Raw genomic sequence first — 22,472 nt, 5'->3', positions numbered from 1 at the left:
TAAACTCAAATAAATATTTTATAAACTTATTTTATGTGGGAGTTTAAAAATAAATAAATATTGTAGCTACAAAACAAGTATGAACCCGTTTGATGGATTTCTATCGCACAAACTTTTAAATTCTCCTAAAATGACTATATTGATTTAAAGGCTGCCTTTGTCTATGGCTGATTTGGCTAATTTAATTCCTCTGTACAAAACTGTAATCAAGTTATTTCACCCCAGTCTAGAGCTCTGTAGCCACTCCAGCAATAGGGCAGCTGTATCAGAACAGAGGGACCACATGTGCAAAATTGTCTCAAACTCCACAATGAACAGGGAGACCCCATGCATGCACAAATATTGTGTGTGTGAATGCTGACTTCTCCCATCCCTGCTTAATCTTACCTTTATTCAGGCTCATAACTGGCAAAGTAAATTGACCAAGGAAGTCATTTGCAGTTAGTGCCATCTGATCTTCTAAAACAAAGCGTATTAAGGCAAGATCGGGAACATTGATGTTAAACGTGAATGTTTCATTCCATCTAGGATTCAAAGCTGCAAGAAACAGGAGGGGAAATCTAGTTGTTGGACATGCTTTTTTGAACAGAGCTCCGCTGAACATCTTACCCAAGTTCATGGTGTATTAGACTTACCATTGTTCTTTATGACAGAAGTCTGCTGTTTATTCATATCTCCAGGAACTCCATGAATCTCTATCTTGACTACAGGATCAGCCTTATTGCTCTTGGATAGGTTGCTTGGTGGCAGTTGGCAACCACTGATAATCTACATAAAGGAAATCAGCCACCAGCATGAATGAATTGCTCAAATTACAGAGATACGTTCCCACAAGAATCCACTTTGAGACTTCTCCTTTCACTGTTGGAAGATCTGAAGTGGCGCTGGTGCCTCTGGAGATGCTGAACTCAAGGTGCCTGCTTGTCTGCCCACTCCCCTTTTTCTGTCTACACATGTTCACCCCACACACTTAAAGAGAACTAGTGTGGAATGGCAGCACGCTCTGTCTCGTCTGAATAAAAGAATCCCCGCGACGGGGTGAGCTCCCGTTGTTCGGTCCCAGCTCCTGCCCACCTAGCAGTTCAAAAGCACACCAGTGCAGCAACCTCTGGACTACAAACGGCGAAAGTTCACAGTCCAATTCAACCCTGGGATGAGAGCTTTGAAAATGCCACATAAATAAATACTACAGCACTCCACGGTGTCATCCTTTTTAAGTCTCTTGAGATTTTCAGAATTACAACCATTAGCTCTACTAAGAAGATTGCTATAGCATGGATCCCTATATAGCGTTCAATCTTTCTCCTACTGTCAACAACAGGAGTCATCCATTAACTGCTGCGGAAGGAGGAAAAACATCCATAAGTATATATGATTTAAATGCTTTAGAAAAGATTCACTTTACCATAAATATAAAAATAAGATGTTATAAAATCTGCAGAACACAGAGTCGTCCAGAACCAATATTGTATATCACAAAATGTATAGGCATAGACCCCCATAGTGCTTGGGTGATACCTATATCTCAAACACTTTCTTGCTTCATATGATTCACTAACTTTCAAATTATACTTTGGAGAACTTTGGGAGTTTCTCAGAAGCTTGTGAGGGGTTTCTTAATCAGATGAATCATAATAGCAGATTACCAAAACCTCAAAGTTTTTTTTGTTTTTGTTTTTGGTGGTTTTTTTTAAACAAACTATGATGCAATAATTCATTAATCCAATGAAGCTGAATGTTGGAAAATTCAGGATAGATAAAAGGAAGTGCTTTTTCACAAAGTGTATTGTTAAATTGTGAATCTCAATAGCACAAGAGGCACTGAAGGACACCAAGTTGGCTGGCTTTAAAAGTGGGTTAGACAAATTCATGGAGGACAAGGCTATTGATGCCTATCTTCTACTTCTACTTGTCAGGTGTATTATGACTCTTAATGCATTAGGGTTGTACTGCCCTTGAATATGGAGGTTCTTTTTCACCAATACTCTTTGATAGACCAATTCTCCACAAATTAGTCCAACCTCTTCTTACAAATCTCCAAGGAAGGAAAGTCCACCGCCTCTCATGGAAGACTGTTCCACTGCTGAATCCTTCTTACTGTCAGAAAGTTCTTCCTGCTATTTAGTCAGAATCTCCTTTCTTGTAACTTGAATTCATTGGTTGGGGCCCTAGCCTCTGGAGCAGTAGAAAACAAGCTTGCTTCATCCTCCATGTGACAGCCCTTGAGATGTTTGAAGATGGCTATCACATCTTCTCTTTACCCAGGCTAAACTTACCAATTCCCTCAACCATTCCTTATGGAGGAGGGAGAAAAATATCTGGCCTTGTTTAACATGCATTTTTTTTATATAAAAAAAAATGGTGAACAAAATCTTTGTTTAAGGTTGGCAAGATGGGAAGAGAATGCTTATTCTGTAGCCAGACCAACCCCTCCCCCCCAAAACCCCCCCACACACTGTACACCGCTGGTATTTAATAACCTGTCAAATGTCTTTGATAACTATTTGCAGCTTGCTGGCCACATAATTTATAGTATTTGAGGTATTTTCAACAACAAGCATAGGAGAGTACCAGGAAATATTACAGATAATAAATCAAACCTGTTTGATTTATTTTTGTTCAAACAGGCAATTTTCCAGAACCATCTCTGTACATGAATATCACAGCTTGCCCTGAAAGGTTTAATTCAATTTGCCTCTCTCTATTTTCAACATGCTACGGTAATGTTCTAAATTGCAGCTGAAGAATGACCTAGGTGTACTGAGAACGAGATCCTTGTAAATAACAGTATTTAATGAGGCTCCCTTGTAAGCAGAATGCCAGAATTTTTGGAAAGTTCAGTTTCGTTCTTGGATGCTGCAAATTAGATTTAATCCCAATCCGGGGATATATTGTAGCTAGGGGGCTAGAGAGGGTAAACTGCAACTATAACCCTTGCATTCCTAGCCCTATTGAATTCAGTGGGACTTACTTCAGAGTTGGGATCTAACAAGGTATCATTTTCCATGCTGCTCTGCATGCTTTGCATGCAGAATTGTTTCTGTTCTGCTGCAGTCGGTCTTCTGCCAAAAACTACATTATTTGTCTCGCTATCCATGGTGGCAAAATTTACATAAGTTACCTAATTAATTAGATAAATCGCATCAGTTATGTTGTGATGATGTTATTCCACCCCCTTCATTTCCATGCAAAGGAAACACAAAACCAATGGGGGGAACATAAGCAATTATGTATTATTTACAGACTGGCAGCAAAAACAGCAGCTAATACCAATTGTACTTGCTGAATTGGTTTCTCTTCCAGACATGGGATAAGTAATGGCCGTTTCTGCTCCTGTTTCTGAATTCTCTGACATCCTTAGTTTTGAGTAGGCATGATTAGGGTTGCAACATTAATGCCCACAGAAAACTCTGCCTCGAGGAAGGGTTTCCCAGTTCAGAACTGCCCTGCTGGATCAGATCCATAGCTGTCAAATTTTCCCTTTTCTTGCAAGGAATCCTATTCGGAATAAGGGAATTTCCCTTTAAAAAAAGACATTTGAGGAAACCAACAAAAGAATTCAAAAAGATATGAGAGAACAGAAAAGGGAGACAGAGAAAATGAAGGAGGAGATGCGAGAGTTGAACAAATCACAGGAACAGATTTGGGACAATATAGCGATGACTGAAATGCGACAAAGACAAATGCACTTAAAATTTAGAGGCATAGAAGAAGAAATCAGAGAGAACATTAAAGAAAAAATAACTACGGAATTAGCAAATTGGTTAGAAGTAAAAGAAGAGGAGGTCGCATATACGATAGAAAACGCCTTTAGGATTAAAACGAGGACATACCAGAATAAGAAACTCATTGGGGATTGTTTAGTAATGTTCAACTCAATAGGAATGAGGAACCTGATACTTAAAACGAGTTATCATAAAAAACTAATAATAGGCGGTAGACCAATAATTGTCCTGAAAGAGATCCCGGTCAGATTATTACGCAAGAGGGAAGGATACAGGCACATAATAGGTGTTTTGAGAAGGAACAACATTCAATTTAGATGGGAATTCCCTGAAGGAATCGCTTTCTTTTTTAAAGACAAGAGATTTAAACTGACTAATTCACTAGAGGTAGAAAAGTTCCTGAGAAGATACGAGAAGGAGCTCAGTAGAAAGGATGACGGAGTAACAGACAGAAAAGATGCTGGGGGGGGGAGATGAGGGAGGGGGGAGGGTGAGGCTGAGGAGAGGGGAGGGGGAGGGAGTAGGAGAGGAGGAACAGGGGGAAGGAGTAGCGGAAGAGGAGGAAACAGAGGAAGAGGAAGAAACAAGGAATTGAAAATTAGATATAAGCGCGACGCTCTACTCCAATAATGTCTTTAACTTTTTTAACATGGAATGTTAATGGTTTAAATAAGAAATCAAAAAGAAATAAAATAGAGAAAGCTTTGAGAAATAAAAAATGTGACGTGGTTTGCTGCCAAGAAACTCATGTGGCCAAAAAACACAAACATATATTGATCAATAAAAAACTGGGAATGGAGTTCATTAACTCAGAGGTGAAAAAAAAGAGAGGGTTGGTCATTTACGCCAAAGAAAAACTGGAACCCAAAATAATATGTAAAGATGAGGAAGGGAGAATTTTGGGGATCCAAATTACTCACCATGGGGAAAGATTCAATGTAGTATCAGTTTACGCCCCTAATACAAATAAAACTGAGTTCTTTAAAAAACTAGAACAGATATTACTAGAATTAGAAAACTACAAATTAATTTTGCTAGGCGACTTGAATGGAGTTCCCGAACCTGAATTAGATAGAAGTGAGAAGAGAAAGAAAGGGAAGCAGGGGAAACTCCCTAAAACCTTTGATGATCTTCAAGAGAACTTAGACCTAATTGACATCTGGAGACACAAAAACCCAACAGGAAAACAGTTCACACACTTCTCTGGAGTACACCAGAGCTGGGGTAGAATAGACCAGATCTGGGTCTCCAGAGATCTTTCGGTAAGAGCGGGGAGATGCATAATAGAGCCCAGAACACTATCGGATCACAGCTCAATCCTCTTGGAAATAAAGTGCATGCCATCAGGCACATACAGATGGAGAATGAACGATTATTTATTGGAACAGGACGAGATCATCGGCAGGGCAAAGAACATCCTGAAAGAGTATTTTGATCATAATCTGCACAAAGAAACTAAAATCAATGTGGTTTGGGATGCCAGTAAAGCAGTCCTTAGAGGTTTCCTGATCCAACAGAATAAATATAGAAAAAATTTGAGAGAGGTTAAGAAGGAAGAATTACTTAAACAATTAAGGGAAGTAGAGGATAAATTAATAATAAAGCCCGGGGACGAGAGGCTTAAACAAACCTGTAAACTACTACAAACTCAATATTCATCATTATTGAATCAGGAAATAGAGTGGGGAATAAAAACGATGAAACAAAGGTACTTTGAATCAGCAAATAAAACCGGTAAGCTGCTAGCATGGCAGCTGAGGAAAAGGAAAAAACAAAAGGTGATCAACAAAATTAAATTCGAAGATCAAATAATAGAGGACCCCAGTGAGATCAAGGGAAAGTTCCTGCAATATTATGAAAGCCTGTATAAAAAGAAAGAGGATGAGGATATAGGTGAGATAGGAAGGTATTTGGAAAGGAATGAAGGGGAACAGCTTTCAGATGAAGAAAAGATATCTTTAAACGAGCCAGTAACCGCAGATGAGGTCAGGGATGCAATCAAGAAAATGAAAACTGGGAAGGCCCCTGGCCCAGATGGCCTTTCCCAAAAATATTACAAAACTCTGGAGGAATATCTGATTCCGGTGCTTTGTAATGTAATCAATAACATCCTCCAAGGAGGGGAAATACCCGATTCGTGGAGAGAGGCTCATATCACATTAATACCCAAAGCAGATTCAGATACACTTAATATAAAAAATTATAGACCAATATCTCTGCTTAATAACGATTATAAGATCTTTGCAGGAATAATGGCAAATAGACTAAAGAAATACCTCAATAGAGCGATCCACAAAGATCAAGCCGGATTCCTGCCCGGTCGGCAAACAAAAGATAATGTAAGACATGTAGTTAATATAATCGAATACCTGGATCTTAAGATTGATATCCCTGCCGCCTTAATCTTTATAGATGCCGAAAAGGCTTTCGATAATGTATCCTGGCAATTCCTCATTAAAAGTATGGAGAGGGTAGGAATAAGAGGGCCATTCCTAGACGGTATTAGAGCGATCTACTCAAACCAAAGAGCGAAACTTATCATTAACAGTAGCTTAACTGACTCATTCACGATTACAAAAGGTACAAGACAGGGATGCCCATTATCACCCCTGCTGTTCATTATGGTCCTAGAAGTCATACTAAATAAGATCAGAAGAACATCAGAATTAAGAGAGATTAAGGTAGGAAAAAAAGAATATAAAGTAAAGGCTTATGCCGACGATTTAGTAATATCAATAGAAGAACCTCTAGAAAGGATAAACACAGTTATGGGATTAATGGAGGAATTTGGGAGGCTATCAGGGTTTAGATTAAATAAAACAAAAACAAAAATGCTGGTAAAGAATTTAGACGAACAATCAAAGAACAAAATTGAGGCGGAATCCGGGATAAAGATATCAAAAAAGGTTAAGTATTTGGGTATCTGGATCTCAACTAAAAATATAAATTTGGTGGAGGATAATTATAGCAGAATCTGGAGAGAATGTAAAAGAGATCTAGATAGTTGGGGCAGATTACACCTCTCGTGGGAGGGGAGAATGGCGGCTATTAAGATGAACATTCTGCCAAAATTGATATTCCTATTTCAAAACATCCCAGTAATCAGGGGCACGACTATGTTTAAGGATTGGCAAAGGACCCTCTCTAGATTCATCTGGCAGGGTAAAAGGGCCAGAATTAAGTATAAGTTGCTTACTGACAGAAGAGATAGAGGGGGGTTTGCGGTCCCGAATTTACAACTGTATTATGAGGCCTCGTGTCTATGCTGGGTCAAGGAATGGATAGTTCTGGAAAACACCAACCTGTTGGATTTAGAGGGTTTTAATGCTAGGTTTGGGTGGCATGCTTACCTGTGGCATGATAAGGGGAGAGTGCATAAAAGTTTTTCCAATCATATTATAAGAGGAGCATTGTTAGAGGTGTGGAACAGATGTAAGAACTTGGTAGAAAAAGATACCCCTCTGTGGCTGTCACCCATAGATATTCTAGCAATTAAAAAATTAAATATGGAAGGTAAAAGGTGGACATATGCCGACCTTCTGAAAAGATCTGAGAGAGGATGGGAAATTAGACCCTACGATGAGTTAAAAGACAAACTATTGGGGTGGATACATTTTCACCAAATTAACTCTCTATGGAACGAACATAAAAAAGTCGGCATGAGTAAGAACAAGTCCAAATTCCAGATAGAAATAATAGAAGGGAAATCCAAACTTTTAACTAAAATGTATAACCAACTATTGGATTGGGACACTAAGGATGAGGAAATTAAAGAGGTTATGATCAAGTGGGCTATAGATTTAGGACACCCCATAGACTATGAAAAATGGAAAAAACTATGGAATAAGGACATGAAATTCTCAGCTTGTGTTAGTCTCCGAGAAACCAATGCTTTAGACAAGTCAGAACACAAACCCAAACTTTGGCTCAGATATGTTGACGACACCTTTGTAATTTGGCCACACGGGAAGGAAAAACTAGATAGCTTCCTCACACATCTCAACAGCCTACACCCCAAAATACAATTCACTATGGAAATAGAAGCCAACAACCAACTTCCCTTCCTTGACGTCCTAATCTACAAAAAACCTGATGGCTCCCTAGGACACACTATCTACCGGAAAAAAACACACACCAACCGCTACTTACATGCACAATCACACCACCACCCTGCACAAATAAACTCCGTAGCCAAGACTCTCATCTCCAGAACCAAACGCCTGGCTGACAAAGACCACTTGACAACTGAGTTACAGAATCTCTCAAATGTGTTAATCGCCAACGGATACCAGCAAAACAGGGTTACGAAGCTAATCCAAAAAGAAACACCCCCCAAAAACCAAGACACAGAAGAAAACAATGGCATGGCCCTCCTTCCTTATATCAAGGGCACTACAGATAAAATTAGCAAAATCCTCCATAAACACAATATCAAAACAGCCTTTTGCACCAACCAAAAAATAGCCAATATCCTCAGAAACCCAAAAGATAAAATCCAGTTAGAAAACCAAGGGGTCTATGAAATACCCTGCAAAGTCTGCCCAGCCACGTACATTGGACAAACAAACAGACGAATAAATGCACGTATCGCAGAACACAAGAATGCCGTCAAAAAAGAAGAAAAAACTTCCTCTCTTTACCAACACATGAAAGAAACAGGACACGAAATTAATTTTGCAGATTCCAAATTGCTCTTTAACATGGAACATCACCACAAGAGAATAATCATGGAAGCCATCGAGATAGAGAAACACCCTCACAACATGAACAAGCGTGACGACACGTCCCGGCTGCCAGACATCTGGAAATTAGCCCTCCCCACAAAAACCGACACCAGAACCAGAGGCACACAGAACGCCATCTCCAATCAACCACACCAGACCCAAACCCAGACCCTCTCCACAGATAAATTACAGACACCATCCAGTAGCCAAACCATAGTGGCACCTCCGGATGCTGCACCCCCCTGCAATCCCTACACAGATCTGGCTGGCACAGGGCACAAAACCACAGCTCGCCCCTATACACGAAGCCAAGCCAGAGCACAACTAAGTGCAGTACAGCCATCTTCTCAGAAAAACTCTTTACAAGGTCAAGAGGTCAAGACACGAAAGCTTTAGCAACTAATCCACACCTAATGACCCTCCTAAGTGGTACTCAGAATATCACTCAAGTAATCACTCAAGATATCCCTCAAGTAATTAATGAACAAAAGAAGAAAAGGCACATTAACCTAGGAACTTCCTCTCTGCCCAGAACGTTGGAGGCTATACACCACACCCCCTCAACAGTATTTATAGGAACTCAAACACTGAGATCCTGCTCTGTTCTAGTAACAAGAAGCCGAAAGCACCAGCCTGAAGATGACGAGTGAGACCTCGTCGAAACGTCGCCTAGACACCCCAACTCTTACACGGGAAGACACCCGAAGACACCAAAACCTACATTCCTGTACCCGTGAAAATCTACGAAAGCAAATATATATATATATATATATATATATATATATATATATATATATATATATATATGTTGTTGTTGTTGTTGTTGTTGTTGTTGTTTAGTCGTGTTCGGCTCTTCGTGACCCCATGGACCAGAGCACACCAGGCACTCCTGTCTTCCACTGCCTCCCGCAGTTTGGTCAGACTCATGTTTGTAGCTTCGAGAACACTGTCCATCCATCTCTCCTCTGTCGTCCCCTTCTCCTTGTGCCCTCCATCTTTCCCATCTTTCCCAACAACTGTCTTTTCCAGGGAGTCTTCTCTTCTCTTCTCATGAGGTGGCCAAAGTATTGGAGCCTCAGCTTCAGGATCTGTCCTTCCAGTGAGCACTCAGGGCTGATTTCCTTCAGAATGGATACGTTTGATCTTCTTGCAGTCCATGGGTCTCTCAAGTGTCTCCTCCAGCACCATAATTCAAAATTCATATATTGTCAGGGGTTCAGGAGCAGAGGCACAGGAAAGGGAGGAAACAGAGAGCGAGGGGGAGGAATCCGAAGGTAATATGAGCGACGACAGCGGACCGAGATCTCCGAGTCTTTCCAGTGAGTCGGAAGATTCTCAGAAAGGGGCGCCAGTGGTCAGAGCAAGGGGGGCGCCTAGGGGGACACCCCAGGAAGAAGGGACCAGAGGGGACTCAGAGAGCAGCAGTTGGAAATCGGGACCAGCGTCCCCACCAGAGTGCAGTAGGGGGGAGGAGTCCCAGGTATCGGGATCTGGCGGCTCGCCGCAAGAGGGAGGACAGGAGTTAGGATTGGCCACACCTCCATCGGGGAGCGAGGAAACGGTCAAGAGGAAGGTTGAAGGCTGCGCGCGCGCGCCAAGTTCAAATGCACAGGAAGGCGGCACAGTAAGCAGCCCGGATAGAGAGCCAGGTCCTAAAGCCCGCCGCAAGGAGGGAGAAGAGTCGGGGGGGTCAGCGTCAGAAGAGTCCAGGAAGGAAGAGACCACGGGGGGTAGAGGGACCCAGAGGAGAAAGGAAAGACGGAAGAGGTGGAGTAAGGCTAGAGTATTAAGTTGGTGTACAGGAGGCGGAGACTCAGACGGAGCTTCGCCGGTCTAGCTTCTAAGACGTAGAGCTGCGCGCTGCGGCTTTGAAATGGAAACTGTAACTCAATATAGACTTTTGTACAGTACTGCCGGCTAGCGTGGTCCTCTGTGAGCTGGGACCTGGAAGCGGCTCTGACATATATATATATATATTCTTGCTTAGGAGAAGAAAGGTAAAGGTAGAAGGTAAAGGACCCCTGTACGGTTAAGTCCAGTCAAAGGCGACTATGAGGTTGCAGTGCTCATCTCACTTTTAGGCCAACACCAAGGAAACACCATAGTAGACACTGACTCCCAGTCAGGCAAGATGGACCAGTCACTATATACAAGCAGTGCTTGCAAGAAAGGTTGTGTGCGCCTCTACATTTATATGCAAATGTAGGTAAAAAGGTAAAAGACCCCTGTACGTTTCAGCTGATTGTAAATAATGTGATAACGGACGAACTTAAGATAGAAAAAGGAACACGACAGGGGTGCCCAATTTCCCCATTGCTTTTCATTTCTGTTCTGGAGGTGTTGCTGAATATGATTAGAAATGACCAGCAGGTTAAAGGTGTACAGGTCGGGGTTAAACATTACAAGTTAAAGGCCTTCGCAGATGACCTAGTATTGACTTTACAAGAGCCAGACACTAGTACGAAAAGGGTGTTGGAGATAATCCAACAATTTGGTCAGGTAGCCGGATTTAAACTGAACAAACAAAAAACTAAAGTATTAGGAAAAAAATTAACAGATATGGAGAAGGAGAAATTTCAAGAAGAGACAGGTTTGACAGTGGTTAAGAAGGTGAAATACCTAGGGGTTTATCTGACATCTAAAAATTTGAACTTGTATAAGGACAACTATGAAAAATGTTGGTCAGAAATTAAAAAAGATCTAGAAATATGGTCAAATTTGAAATTGTCAATGTTAGGCCGAATTGCAGTGATTAAGATGAATGTATTGCCTAGAATGTTGTTTTTGTTTCAAACTTTGCAGATTCTTGACAAGATGGACTGTTTCAAGAGGTGGCAGAAAGATATTGCGAAATTTGTCTGGCAGGGCAAAAAGCCCAGAATAAAATTTAAAGTACTTACAGATGCAAAAGAAAGAGGGGGATTTGCCCTGCCGGACTTAAAATTGTACTATGAAGCAGCAGCGTTTTGCTGGCTGAAAGAGTGGATGCTCCTCAAGAATACAGATATCTTGGATTTAGAAGGTTTCAATAATACATTTGGTTGGCATGCATATCTATGGTATGATAAAATCAAAGTGCATAGGGCCTTTAAGAATCATATTGTCAGAAAAGCGTTGTTTAATGTATGGATAAGATATAAAGACTTGTTGGAAAATAAAACCCCTAGATGGCTGTCACCTTTGGAGGCTAAGGCAGTGAAGAAACTCAATATGGAGGCCGGATGGCCAAAGTATTGGGAAATTTTGGAACAAGATGGAGATAAATTGAAATTACAGAGTCATGAGAAATTGAAACCAAAAGTACAAGATTGGCTCCATTATTATCAAATAATGGAGGTTTACAAACAAGATAGGAAAATTGGCTTCCAGGTGGAAAAATCAAAATTAGAGACTGAATTGTTAGAACCCAATACCAAGAATTTGTCAAAAATGTATAATTTGCTGCTGAAATGGAATACACAAGATGAAACAGTTAAATCGGCTATGAATAAGTGGGCACAGGACATTGGCCATAACATTATGTTTGCTGACTGGGAATGGTTGTGGAACACTGGTATAAAATTCACGGCATGTAATGCCTTAAAGGAAAATATTATGAAAATGATTTACAGGTGGTACATGACCCCAGTCAAGCTAGCAAAAATTTACCATTTGCCTGATAATAAGTGTTGGAAGTGTAAAGAAACTGAAGGTACTTTCTATCACCTTTGGTGGACGTGCCCGAAGATTAAGGCTTTCTGGGAAATGATATATAATGAAATGAAAAAGGTACTTAAATGTACTTTCCCTAAGAAACCAGAGGCCTTTCTTGGGCATAGTCGGCCAATTGGTGTCAAAGAAAGATAGAACTTTTTTTATGTATGCTACAACAGCAGCAAGAATACTTATCGCAAAGTATTGGAAGACACAAGATCTACCCACTTTGGAAGAATGGCAGATGAAAGTGATGGACTACATGACATTGGCTGAGATGACTGGCAGAATCCGTGATCAGGGGAAGGAGACGGCGGAAGAAGAATGGAAGAAGTTTAAAACTTATCTCAAGGACTATTATAAATTGGATGAATGTTAGAATGTCGAGGTTCTGAGAAAGAAAGGGTTACAGCAATATAAGATTAGAATGAAGGAAAGATTAAGAGGACATAGGCTTGACAGAATTACTTAGAAGTTGCTGAAAAACTTTGGACATTGGGATGCAGAAAGGGGAGGTATGGGGGAGTCCGAGAAACAAGGCTCATGAAAAAAAGGGTATGAAATTTTATATGTGTGTATGTCTTTTTATATTTTTGTATTGTCATAAAATTTTGTAAAACCAATAATTTTTTTTTTAAAGACCCCTGTACGGTTAAGTCCAGTCAAAGGCGACTATGAGGTTGCAGTGCTCATCTCGCTTTTAGGCCAAGGGAGCAGAGCCGGCGTTTGTCCACAGACAGCTTTCCAGGTCATGTGGCCAGCATGACTAAACCACTTCTGGCACAACAGGACACCGTGATGGAAACTAGAAATGTCATTTACCTTCCTGCTGCAGCAGTACCCATTTGTCTGCTTGCTCTGGTATGCTTTCTTTTATTATTATTTATTATTAATAATAATATTTTTATTAAAGTTTTATAATTACAAATATCATGTAATAATCCAATCCTACCTTTACAATCCCCACCCCCTGGCTTCGCTCATTTCCCCCTTCTGGTTTGTTACATTGTTTGTTGTATTCTGCATGTATATATACTATTAAATGTTGTTGCATTGTCATCCTCCATTTTGAAATTCAGTAAAGTTGTGAAAGTTTATTCAAATCTTGACAATGAGTCCATTTCTTTTTGTTGTTTCTGCAAATATCTTGTAAAAAATTCCCATTCCTTTTTAAAGTCACTGTTGTTGTTTTTCGCTCTGGTATGCTTTCGAACTGCTAGGTTGGCAGAAGCTGGGACAGAGCAATGGGAGCTCATCCCATCGCACACATTCAAACTGCTGACCTTCTGATCAGCAAGCCCAAGAGGCTCAGTGGTTTATAAAACATAACATAAGTATCATATATGAATGATAAGTAAAAGGTGGAATGAAACCTTCTTACCCTTACTGTAAGTGTAAGCGCTCTGAATTTCATGTTTACGTCATGTGGGTTGAAGTCTGTGTCTCTCTTTCTCAGGAATTCTGGTTTTAAGATATAACCAGAGCCACCATTGTCCAAATACTTTCCATTCAGTAGATCCATCTGTACTCCGGGTGTCTGGAAGTTTAAGGCCACTGTAAGTGGGGAAAGAGATATTTTCAGTTACATACAAGGTATTGTGTGAGCAGTTGTTATTTTTAAATGCAACTGAAGTAATGACTGATTTTCAGAAATATTTTCCCCTTACACACACACACACACACACACACACACACCAGGATCTGATGAAACACACACATACAGAGACATTGAAAAAACAAATGGGGGTGATGAAACTGCAAGGGCTGGGCCTCTGAATTTCTGGTGCATGCAGTGATCACATACCCCAACACTTGCACATTTTGCTCTATGCACCTATATCAGCACATGCTTGTAGCCTCTTTGCCTGGCAGCTTAGATGTGGGACTCTGGCTCCTGTGCACATCTCATGGGGATTGTGGGATAACATACCTCCCCAGTCTTTAAAATGCAGTTCAGAAAACCTCTTGATGGTTTTAAAATCTATCCTATGCAACTGCTCCATGGGGCACAGAGCTTGGGAAAACTTCCTAGAGGCTAGAAGGGTGTTTGCATGTGTATCCAGAGCACTGTGGGAGTTGCTGTAAGTGCATGTTTTTGCCAGTAAAGAATTAACTATCAGATGTGTACCTTCCTTGGCTAGGGGTGTCTAGGGCAGAACGGGGTGGAGCAACAATTCTAAATTTCAACTTTGTACAGCAGCCTAGTTTCTACACATGTGGATGGCTCAGTTGGTTACAGCATGATGCTGATAATGCCAAAGTTGCAGGTTTGATCCCGGTCTGGGACAGCTGCATATTCCTGCATTGCAGGGGGTTGGACTAGATTAGCCTCAGATGAACCCTACAATTCTATGAGCCTATGATTCCTCTCTAACCTCCATCCAGAGAACCAAGAGCCATTATCAGTGTTCAGGGGTATGTTCCTGCAAGGCACTTGGAGTGTGAAGCAGGGCTGGGCTGGGCTGGGATCTGGGGAGGGTTTTGAGGACCAGATAATGGAGAACCATATTTGGCCCCTGGGCATGAGGTTACCCATCCCTGTCCATTAGTTTGGCAGCCACTGCAGAAAGAGCATTCCTAGTAGTGCCACCTGGACTAGGTAACACCTTAAGTCGGAAGATTGTCCCTTTCAAATGGGATTTAAAGACCTGTTGTGCTTAAAAGGTGCACAGAAGCAGCCTTGTGCCAAGTTAAACCATTTGTCCATCTAGCCTAGTACTGTCCATTTTTTCTCCCCTTGGCAGTCCAATATCTTAAGCAGAGAAAGCTATTTTCCATTACCTGCTATAAGAACCTTTTAGCTGGAGATGCCAAAGTTGGAACCTAAAGATTTTCTGTCTGTTTAGACAATCTTTCGATCTTTAATTTGCCTAATTGATTTCATCTAGATTTACTGGCTGCTGTTTAGCTTCTCTCTGCTTGGCATTCTTTTTGGTAGTTTTATTGTTCTGTTTAGGTTGTGTTTTGTTTCAATGGGTGTTCTGTTGCTGGAGAATACTTCAAAGCGAGGTCATGAATTAAATAAAACTAGATAGGTAAGGTAGATATTTCCACCACAACCTCCTCATCTATCCTGTAAATCAGCCTTCATTAACCTGGCACTCTCCAGCTGTTTTGGATTGCAACTCATGTCAACCTCAGCCAGCATGACCACGCAGGCTGAAGCTGATGGGAGTTCAAGTTGAAAACATCTGGTGGGCACCACATGGGTAAAACTTTAATCTGTTAGGCATTTAAATGGAACAGAGATTATAATAAATATAGGTGACAGTTTGATAAGGAAGCTTGTAGACCTTAAGACTGCAGTCTTGTTGCAGTTTTGCTTGGGAGGAAGATCACATCTATGCTATGCATTTAAAGAACACTTAACACACATGGCTTCCTCCAATAATCCCAGGAACTGTTGTTTATCCCCTCACAGAGCTACTATTGCCAAACATCTCAAAAACCTACAGTTTCCATGGGGTTGTTTTTTCAGCCATGTGCTTCAATTGTGTTTTAGACAGCAGGTGTAGATGCGGTCAAAGTCTCACTGAGCTTGATGGAACATACTTCCAACTCAACATACATGCATAGCTTCAACATTCACAAGGGACTGACTCTCTCTCCCTCTCTGAGACTGTAGTGCTATTCCCATTATACAAGTCTGATGATTGGCAGCATGCGGACAAGCTCAAAATAGTTATATCTCAAAGGGCAAAACTCTTTGGTTCAGAACCTTTTTAATTTCATAGAAATAGAGTCACTCCTTCCGCATGTCACCCATTCAGTTCTGGGTGCTGCAGTGACATTTACAAATCATCCAATTTCCTGCAATGCCGGCTGCCTGAGTCCTGAGTGGCACTCAATAAATGATCCTTTCACGCCAGGAAACTGTCCACTGCCAACAATGCACCCAGTCAAAGCTTTTAGAGGCAAGGAGTTAATATCACCAAACAGATCACTTTATCTTTTGTTATGCATTACACACATGCCATTAAAGAGGAGCGAAAAATGAAAGCAATGAGCAGGAAGAGATGTAATTAGTATTTTTGTACTTCCCCCCAACTGCCGCAGGATGAAACAAAGTACATGGCTTCATATAATGAATTTGTTGTTACATTTCCCATTGCAATGACAAACAAGTTAAGACATAAACATTAGGCAGTGTGCTACAGGAAGAGGACTTAGACATCTGTTTGGGAGGCCAGCCCGGCATATTTTTGAGCATGAGGGATTGCAATTTTGACTCAGCCATATGTCCGCTATCATCAAGGCTGTATTCAGGTCAGGCTGGGGAACCTTCCACTCTCCATAAATTATTGGACTACAACTCCCATCAGGCCCAGCCAGCATGATGATGGCAGTTGCAATCCACCACATCTCCGCCTCTTTCCAGCCTCCTCTTTCAAGCAGATTGGATGCTTTCATTTCTGATTTTAAACCATGTACAGCCTTCCATGACATCCAAATTGAGGCAACTCCCCTTTATGAGTAATGCTCATATCATGGCTTCAGAACCTGGCTTGTGCTGGGACCACAGTTTACACAAACCATGGTTTCCTGAGTTCAAATGTCACAGGGAACTGTGGTTAGTCTGTTACAAAAAGATACTTTGCACATCCCCCTGTGCACAAAGAGAGGAGGAGGACCACATGATCCACCCTGCCCCGACTCTCCACTATGGTTCTCCATTACATCTCAGACTGGCCAATGTGTTTGATGCTTCTTTGCTTTACTGTCTCCAGGTGTGTAGAATCTTTGGCTCTCCCAATGCTGCTGAAATATTTCAGCAACTCTCGCCATTGGCTATACTTTCTGGAGCTGATCAGAGTTCTAGTTTAGCAATATCTGAAGGGACAGAAGTTCCACACACCTACCTTAACCTCATTGCCCTCCTCAGCCCCCTGGCCTGTGACTGCAACCCAAAAGCACTCTAGATTCCAATATATGTCAGTCCCCAACCCACTTTCATCCATGTGAGACGTTATCAAATCTAAGCCGTATATCTAAACCTATTTTGGTGTTTCATGCATGCAAACACATCACATAAAATTAGATGGAAAAGCCTACCCATTTGGCACCCAACGTTCCAGAATTCTTGTGGATCATAATTTGAAGAGTCTGTCCTGGTTCCTTTAGGGTAGATTCTTGTAATGAAGTTTGTTGTATGCGCAATGAAGTCAGGAGCTGCAAAGAGGGATGGTGCACATATTTTATTAAAAAGTACAAAATTTTAATATTTCAAAGGTAAGATAATTTGATGTGTGTTTGTGGCAAAGTCACCATGCAATATTCATGCCCACAATGCTACGCAATATTTCCTTACATCTCTTCTATGAACTCATATTCAAAAATAACACTTTTTTAAAAAACAAAAAAAACATAACCATAAACCTAGCCAGGGACCCTGGAAATCAACATAACCATGAACCAGTTATAGATGATCGGATATCAAGGATAGAGTCCACTGGAAGAAATCTCAACTCTGATTTTAAAAAAAGGCTGTAGTCCATATGGTCACAGGGAGAACATGTAAAAACGTGCCTGTTGTTCAAAACAAACAAGGAGAAAGCATATGTTCAAGCGAAGGTTCAGTTCTATTGATTTCAAAAGGTAGGGTAAATATGCACTAAACTCTCCCCCACTGGAAATGATGTGATTTATTATTGTTTATTTTATTCAATTATCACTGCATTTATATCCCACTTTTCCTCCGAGGAGCTCAAGGTTATCCCCCTCACCATTTTATCCTCACAACAATACTGTGAGAGGATGGTGAGGCATTCCTGCTCCTTCCAGCTCTCATCTCCTGCAGCCCAACTTATGATGTAACTTCCTGGGATTCCAGCTGCTGCCATGATGGCAACCAAGTGACCCAGCAGGGTGCTCCCTTGTGCAGAAGTGGGCACTTCTGCATTCTAGTCCCCAGCATAGCTCTATTCTGAAAGAAGTCTCGAGAGCCGTAGAAATGGACAAGAATGTAAACAGAATGTCTGTACCCCATAAATGGACATAAATCTGATATCAGGAATCACAAGACAGAGAAACCAGCAGGAGAACACTTCAATCTCCCAGGACATCCTATACAAGATCTCAAAGTAGCTGTCTTATTACAAAATAATTTCAGAAATAGTCTGGAAAGAGAAGTTGCTGAATTGCAACTTATTACCAAACTTAAAACCATGGAGAGACCTGGTCTGAATATAGACATTGGATTCTTATCTCATTATACATGGTATAGCTAATTTTAGCCATCTTGCCCCTTGATTTTTCCTGTAAGACCAATTGCAGTCGTTAACAGTCGTCAACAGGTTTACCACACCTATCAGCCAATCACCCGTTCCCACCACCCTTCTGAGTAATACCCCTCTCCACCCTCTCACTATATATAAGGGTCTGGTGACTTCTGTTTCAGTGTATCTGAAGAAGTGTGCATGCACACGAAAGCTCATACCAATAACAAACTTAGTTGGTCTCTAAGGTGATACTGGAAGGAATTTTTTTATTTTGTTTTGACTACGGCAGACCAACACAGCTGCCTACCTGTAACTGTACCCCATAGAGAACTCTTTCACTACAGGCATAGCTATAGGAAAGTGAGGCCTACAATTGGCCAGAGATATATTCCTTACCAAAGAAGGTTCTTGCCTTTCTCCTGCTGCTTTGCACTTTGCAGCACGCATGGAAGTGGATACAGTGAGTATCTCATCGGATCAATGTGTGCAAGAGCCCGGACACCCCTGTAAGTGCCCTTTCCATTTGGTCAACCTTAGCTGGAATCCAACATGGCGGCAACAGCTTGGCTACAAACCACCTGGGATGGCCTCACAACCCACCTGCGGATGCCAGCCCACTGGCTGAAGATCGATAATGTAAACCTTTCAACCACCAGACTATTAGAGAATTGAACTAAGGATAAATTCTGAATTCCATTATAGCTCCCACTCCACAAAACAAATGTTGTGATTATGCAAACTGCAGGAGGCCCAATTTGCATCATTTATTCCAGTTCGGGGGAGGGGTTGTTTAAGTGGGTGATTTGAGAAGCCCCGAGAATCATAATTTTTGCTACAATTTCTAGGCAATCCATCTCTCTCTGCTTCTGGTGCTGTGCTATGTCTCAGCCAGGAACTCTTGATATGAAATGGGAATCCCTATGCGATGCAGCAGCAACCAACATATGAGCCTGTGAGATTTTTTTTACTCATTTGAAATATTTATACCCTGCGCTTCTGATTAAAAGCCTCCAAGGTGGCTTGCAACAACCACTAAATAAATCCTGCACAATATTAAAATGAAAAGGATACAATTATTTAAAATGGCAACAGCAGAAGTTATGAGTATAAATGAAGCAGGAAACAGGGGTGGGCAGATGAGTCCATTTCACATATATTCATTATTTGCAAGTCTTTTCCATCCAGTTTCAGCCTCAGTCAAAGAGTGTTTAGAAATGTGTGTTTTGTTAGGAAAGGCATTCCAGAATATATATGTTGTTGTTGTTGTTGTCTAGTCGTATCCGACTCTTCGTGACCCCATGGACCAGAGCACACCAGGCACTCCTGTCTTCCACTGCCTCCTGCAGTTTGGTCAAACTCATGCTGGTAGCTTCGAGAACACTGACCAACCATCTCGTCCTCTTGTCCCCTTCTCCTTGTGCCCTCAATCTTTCCCAACATCAGGATCTTCTCTTCGCATGAGGTGGCCAAAGTATTGCAGCCTCAGCTTCAGGATCTGTCCTTCCAGTGAGCACTCAGGGCTGATTTCCTTCAGAATGGAGAGGTTTGATCTTCTTGCAGTCCATGGGACTCTCAAGAGTCTCCTCCAGCACCATAATTCAAAAGCATCAATTCTTCGGCAATCAGCTCTCTACATGGTCCAGCTCTCACTTCCATACATCACTACTAGGAAAATCATAGCTTTATATACATTCCAGAATATATATATAAAGAACATATACTGTTCTTTTTTTCATTAAAAAATGTTTAGGGGTACTCTCATTTTCCTACTCATATTGAAATACTGCCCCTCAATGAGGCCAAACTTAGATTCACAAAATGTTTAGGGGTATGCGTACCCCTGTGTCCTACCAGAAAAAAGCACTCCGTGTGTGTGTGTGTGTGTAGGGAGGGAGAGAGAGAGAGAGAGGCAGAGATAGATAGATAGATAGATAGAGAGAGAGAGAGAGAGAGAGAGAGAGATATTCTTGCCTGCACCCCTTACCATAAATGCCCCAGGGCAGGTTATAACAAAGTAGTACAGAATTATAACATTGATGGCGCCCCCGGGTTTCTCCGTCCTCCACCAGTCGCGGACTGGGGGGGGGAGGGGTGGCATTATTAATCCGGGAAGATTGTCCTTTCAGGGCTCTGCCATCGCCATTGATCCCAGACACTGAATGTGTTGGCCTAGTGTGGGGCTCCGAGGAGAGCTTGGCTGTCTGGCTGGTGTACCGGCCACCTAGCGCACCAGCAGCCACCCTGTCAGGCCTGCTGGAGGCGGTGGCCGGCTGGGCCTTGGCGTTCCCTAACCTATTGGTATTGGGGGACTTCAACATCCATGCTGATGCCACTCCCTCCTCACAGGCTCTGGACCTGGTGTCTTCCATGGCGACACTAGGGCTCTCCCAGTATGTTTCGGGCCCCACACATCAAGCAGGCCACACGCTGGATTTGATCTTTGGCGTAGGTATAGATGTGATCATGTCTCCTTCGATGAAGGTGCCATGGTCTGATCACTATGCTCTGAAAGCCAGGATGGACTTCCCACCCCCACTCTGCTTAGGTGGCGAGCCGATTTGGGCTCGCCCACAGAGGCTGATGGACCCTGATTGATTCCGCCAAACCTTGCAGGACCTTGCTCCCCCTGGCGACTCATTGACTGAGCTTGTTGAGGGCTGGAATATCCAGCTCCTGGCAGCCATTGATGAGATTGCACCTAAGCGCCCTCTGCGACCCCGCAGAAACCGGGCTCCCTGGTTTACCGAGGAGCTCCGGGAAATGAAGCGGGACCTCAGACGGCTAGAGCGAGTATGGCGGGGTCCCCGTGACGGAGCCTCAAGAACATCTTATAGGGCTTTTATGAAAACCTACAAGATGGCGGTGAAGGCTGCTAAGTCTTACTTCTCGGCCTCCATTGCATCAGCTAGCTCTCGCCCAGCGCAATTATTTAGTATAATCAGGTCTTTAACGTCCCTTGAGGGACAGCCAAATTTAAATAACAATTTGACACACAGCTGTGAGGCATTTGCGAGCTTTTTTGCGGAGAAGGTCTTGTTGCTCAGCCATGACTTCCTTGCCAATTTGGATACAATAAAGGAACTGGAGGCCCCTTGACTGTCCTCGGGTCCAGTATTGGACCACTTCGACCAGATATCCCCAGCCAATGTGGACAGACTCCTCCGAGCTGGAAAGCCCACCACCTGTCCTCCCGACCCGTGCCCGTCTTGGCTGATTAGAGCGTGTCCAGATGAGGTGTGGGCCCTCCTGGGGGATATCATCAATTTGTCCCTTGGCACGGGGACATTCCCAGGGGAACTGAAGGAGGCAGTGGTGCACCCGCTCTTAAAGAAAACATCATTAGATCCTTTATATCTATCCAATTACCACCCGGTTTCGAATCTTACGTTCCTGGGTAAGGTGATTGAGAGAGCGGTTGCTGAACAGCTTGGTGGGTTTCTGGATGAAACATCAGCTCTGGATCCATTCCAGTCCAGCTTCCGCGCTGGTCATGGGACCGAGACGGCTCTAGTTGCCCTAACAGATGATCTTCGTAGACAGCTGGATCGAGGCGGGTCGGGGCTGCTGATTCTTCTAGATCTGTCAGCAGCTTTCGACATGGTCGATCACGAACTCCTGGACCACCGCCTTGCCGACGTGGGGATCCAGGGCACAGTCCTTCAATGGCTGCGCTCGTTTCTCTCTGGTTGGGGACAGAGGGTGGCGCTTGGGGGGGAATTGTCATCGCGCCACTCCTTGGTGTGTGGAGTACCTCAGGGTGCGATACTCTCCCCGATGCTTTTCAACATCTTTATGCGCCCCCTTGCCCAGCTCGTCCAGAGTTTTGGGCTGGGTTGCCATCAGTATGCCGATGACACCCAACTCTATCTGTTGATGGATGGCCATCCTGACTCGGCCCCAGACACACTGACCAGATGTTTGGAAGCTGTGGCTGGATGGTTACGTGGGAGCCGGTTGAAGCTAAATCCTTCGAAGACAGAGGTCCTGTGGCTGGGGCGGGACGATATGGGATTGGGGGGGCAACTCCCATCTCTTGCGGGGGCGCAATTAGTGCCAGCACCGTCCGTTAAGAGTTTGGGTGTAATCTTCGACACCTCGCTTTCCATGGAGGC

General features: G+C 42.6%; 1 protein-coding gene across 1 annotated transcript in view; it reads right to left on the bottom strand.

The window, feature by feature from the left end:
- LOC308595608 (1-phosphatidylinositol 4,5-bisphosphate phosphodiesterase zeta-1-like) overlaps positions 1 to 22,472 on the bottom strand; it is a 50,175-nt gene that overhangs the window by 2,222 nt on the left and 25,481 nt on the right. The window contains exons 8-11 of the mRNA XM_081210055.1: positions 17,195 to 17,311; positions 13,524 to 13,696; positions 636 to 768; positions 388 to 537 (exon numbers count right to left, since the gene is read on the bottom strand). Coding sequence (XP_081066181.1) covers positions 388 to 537; positions 636 to 768; positions 13,524 to 13,696; positions 17,195 to 17,311 — 573 coding nt within the window. The remainder of the gene's footprint in view (positions 1 to 387; positions 538 to 635; positions 769 to 13,523; positions 13,697 to 17,194; positions 17,312 to 22,472) is intronic.

The sequence above is a fragment of the Podarcis bocagei genome, assembly GCF_964188305.1.
Source record: "Podarcis bocagei genome assembly, chromosome: 10".
Taxonomy (NCBI): Eukaryota; Metazoa; Chordata; class Lepidosauria; order Squamata; family Lacertidae; genus Podarcis; species Podarcis bocagei.
This window is presented reverse-complemented; position numbering and strand designations above follow the sequence as displayed.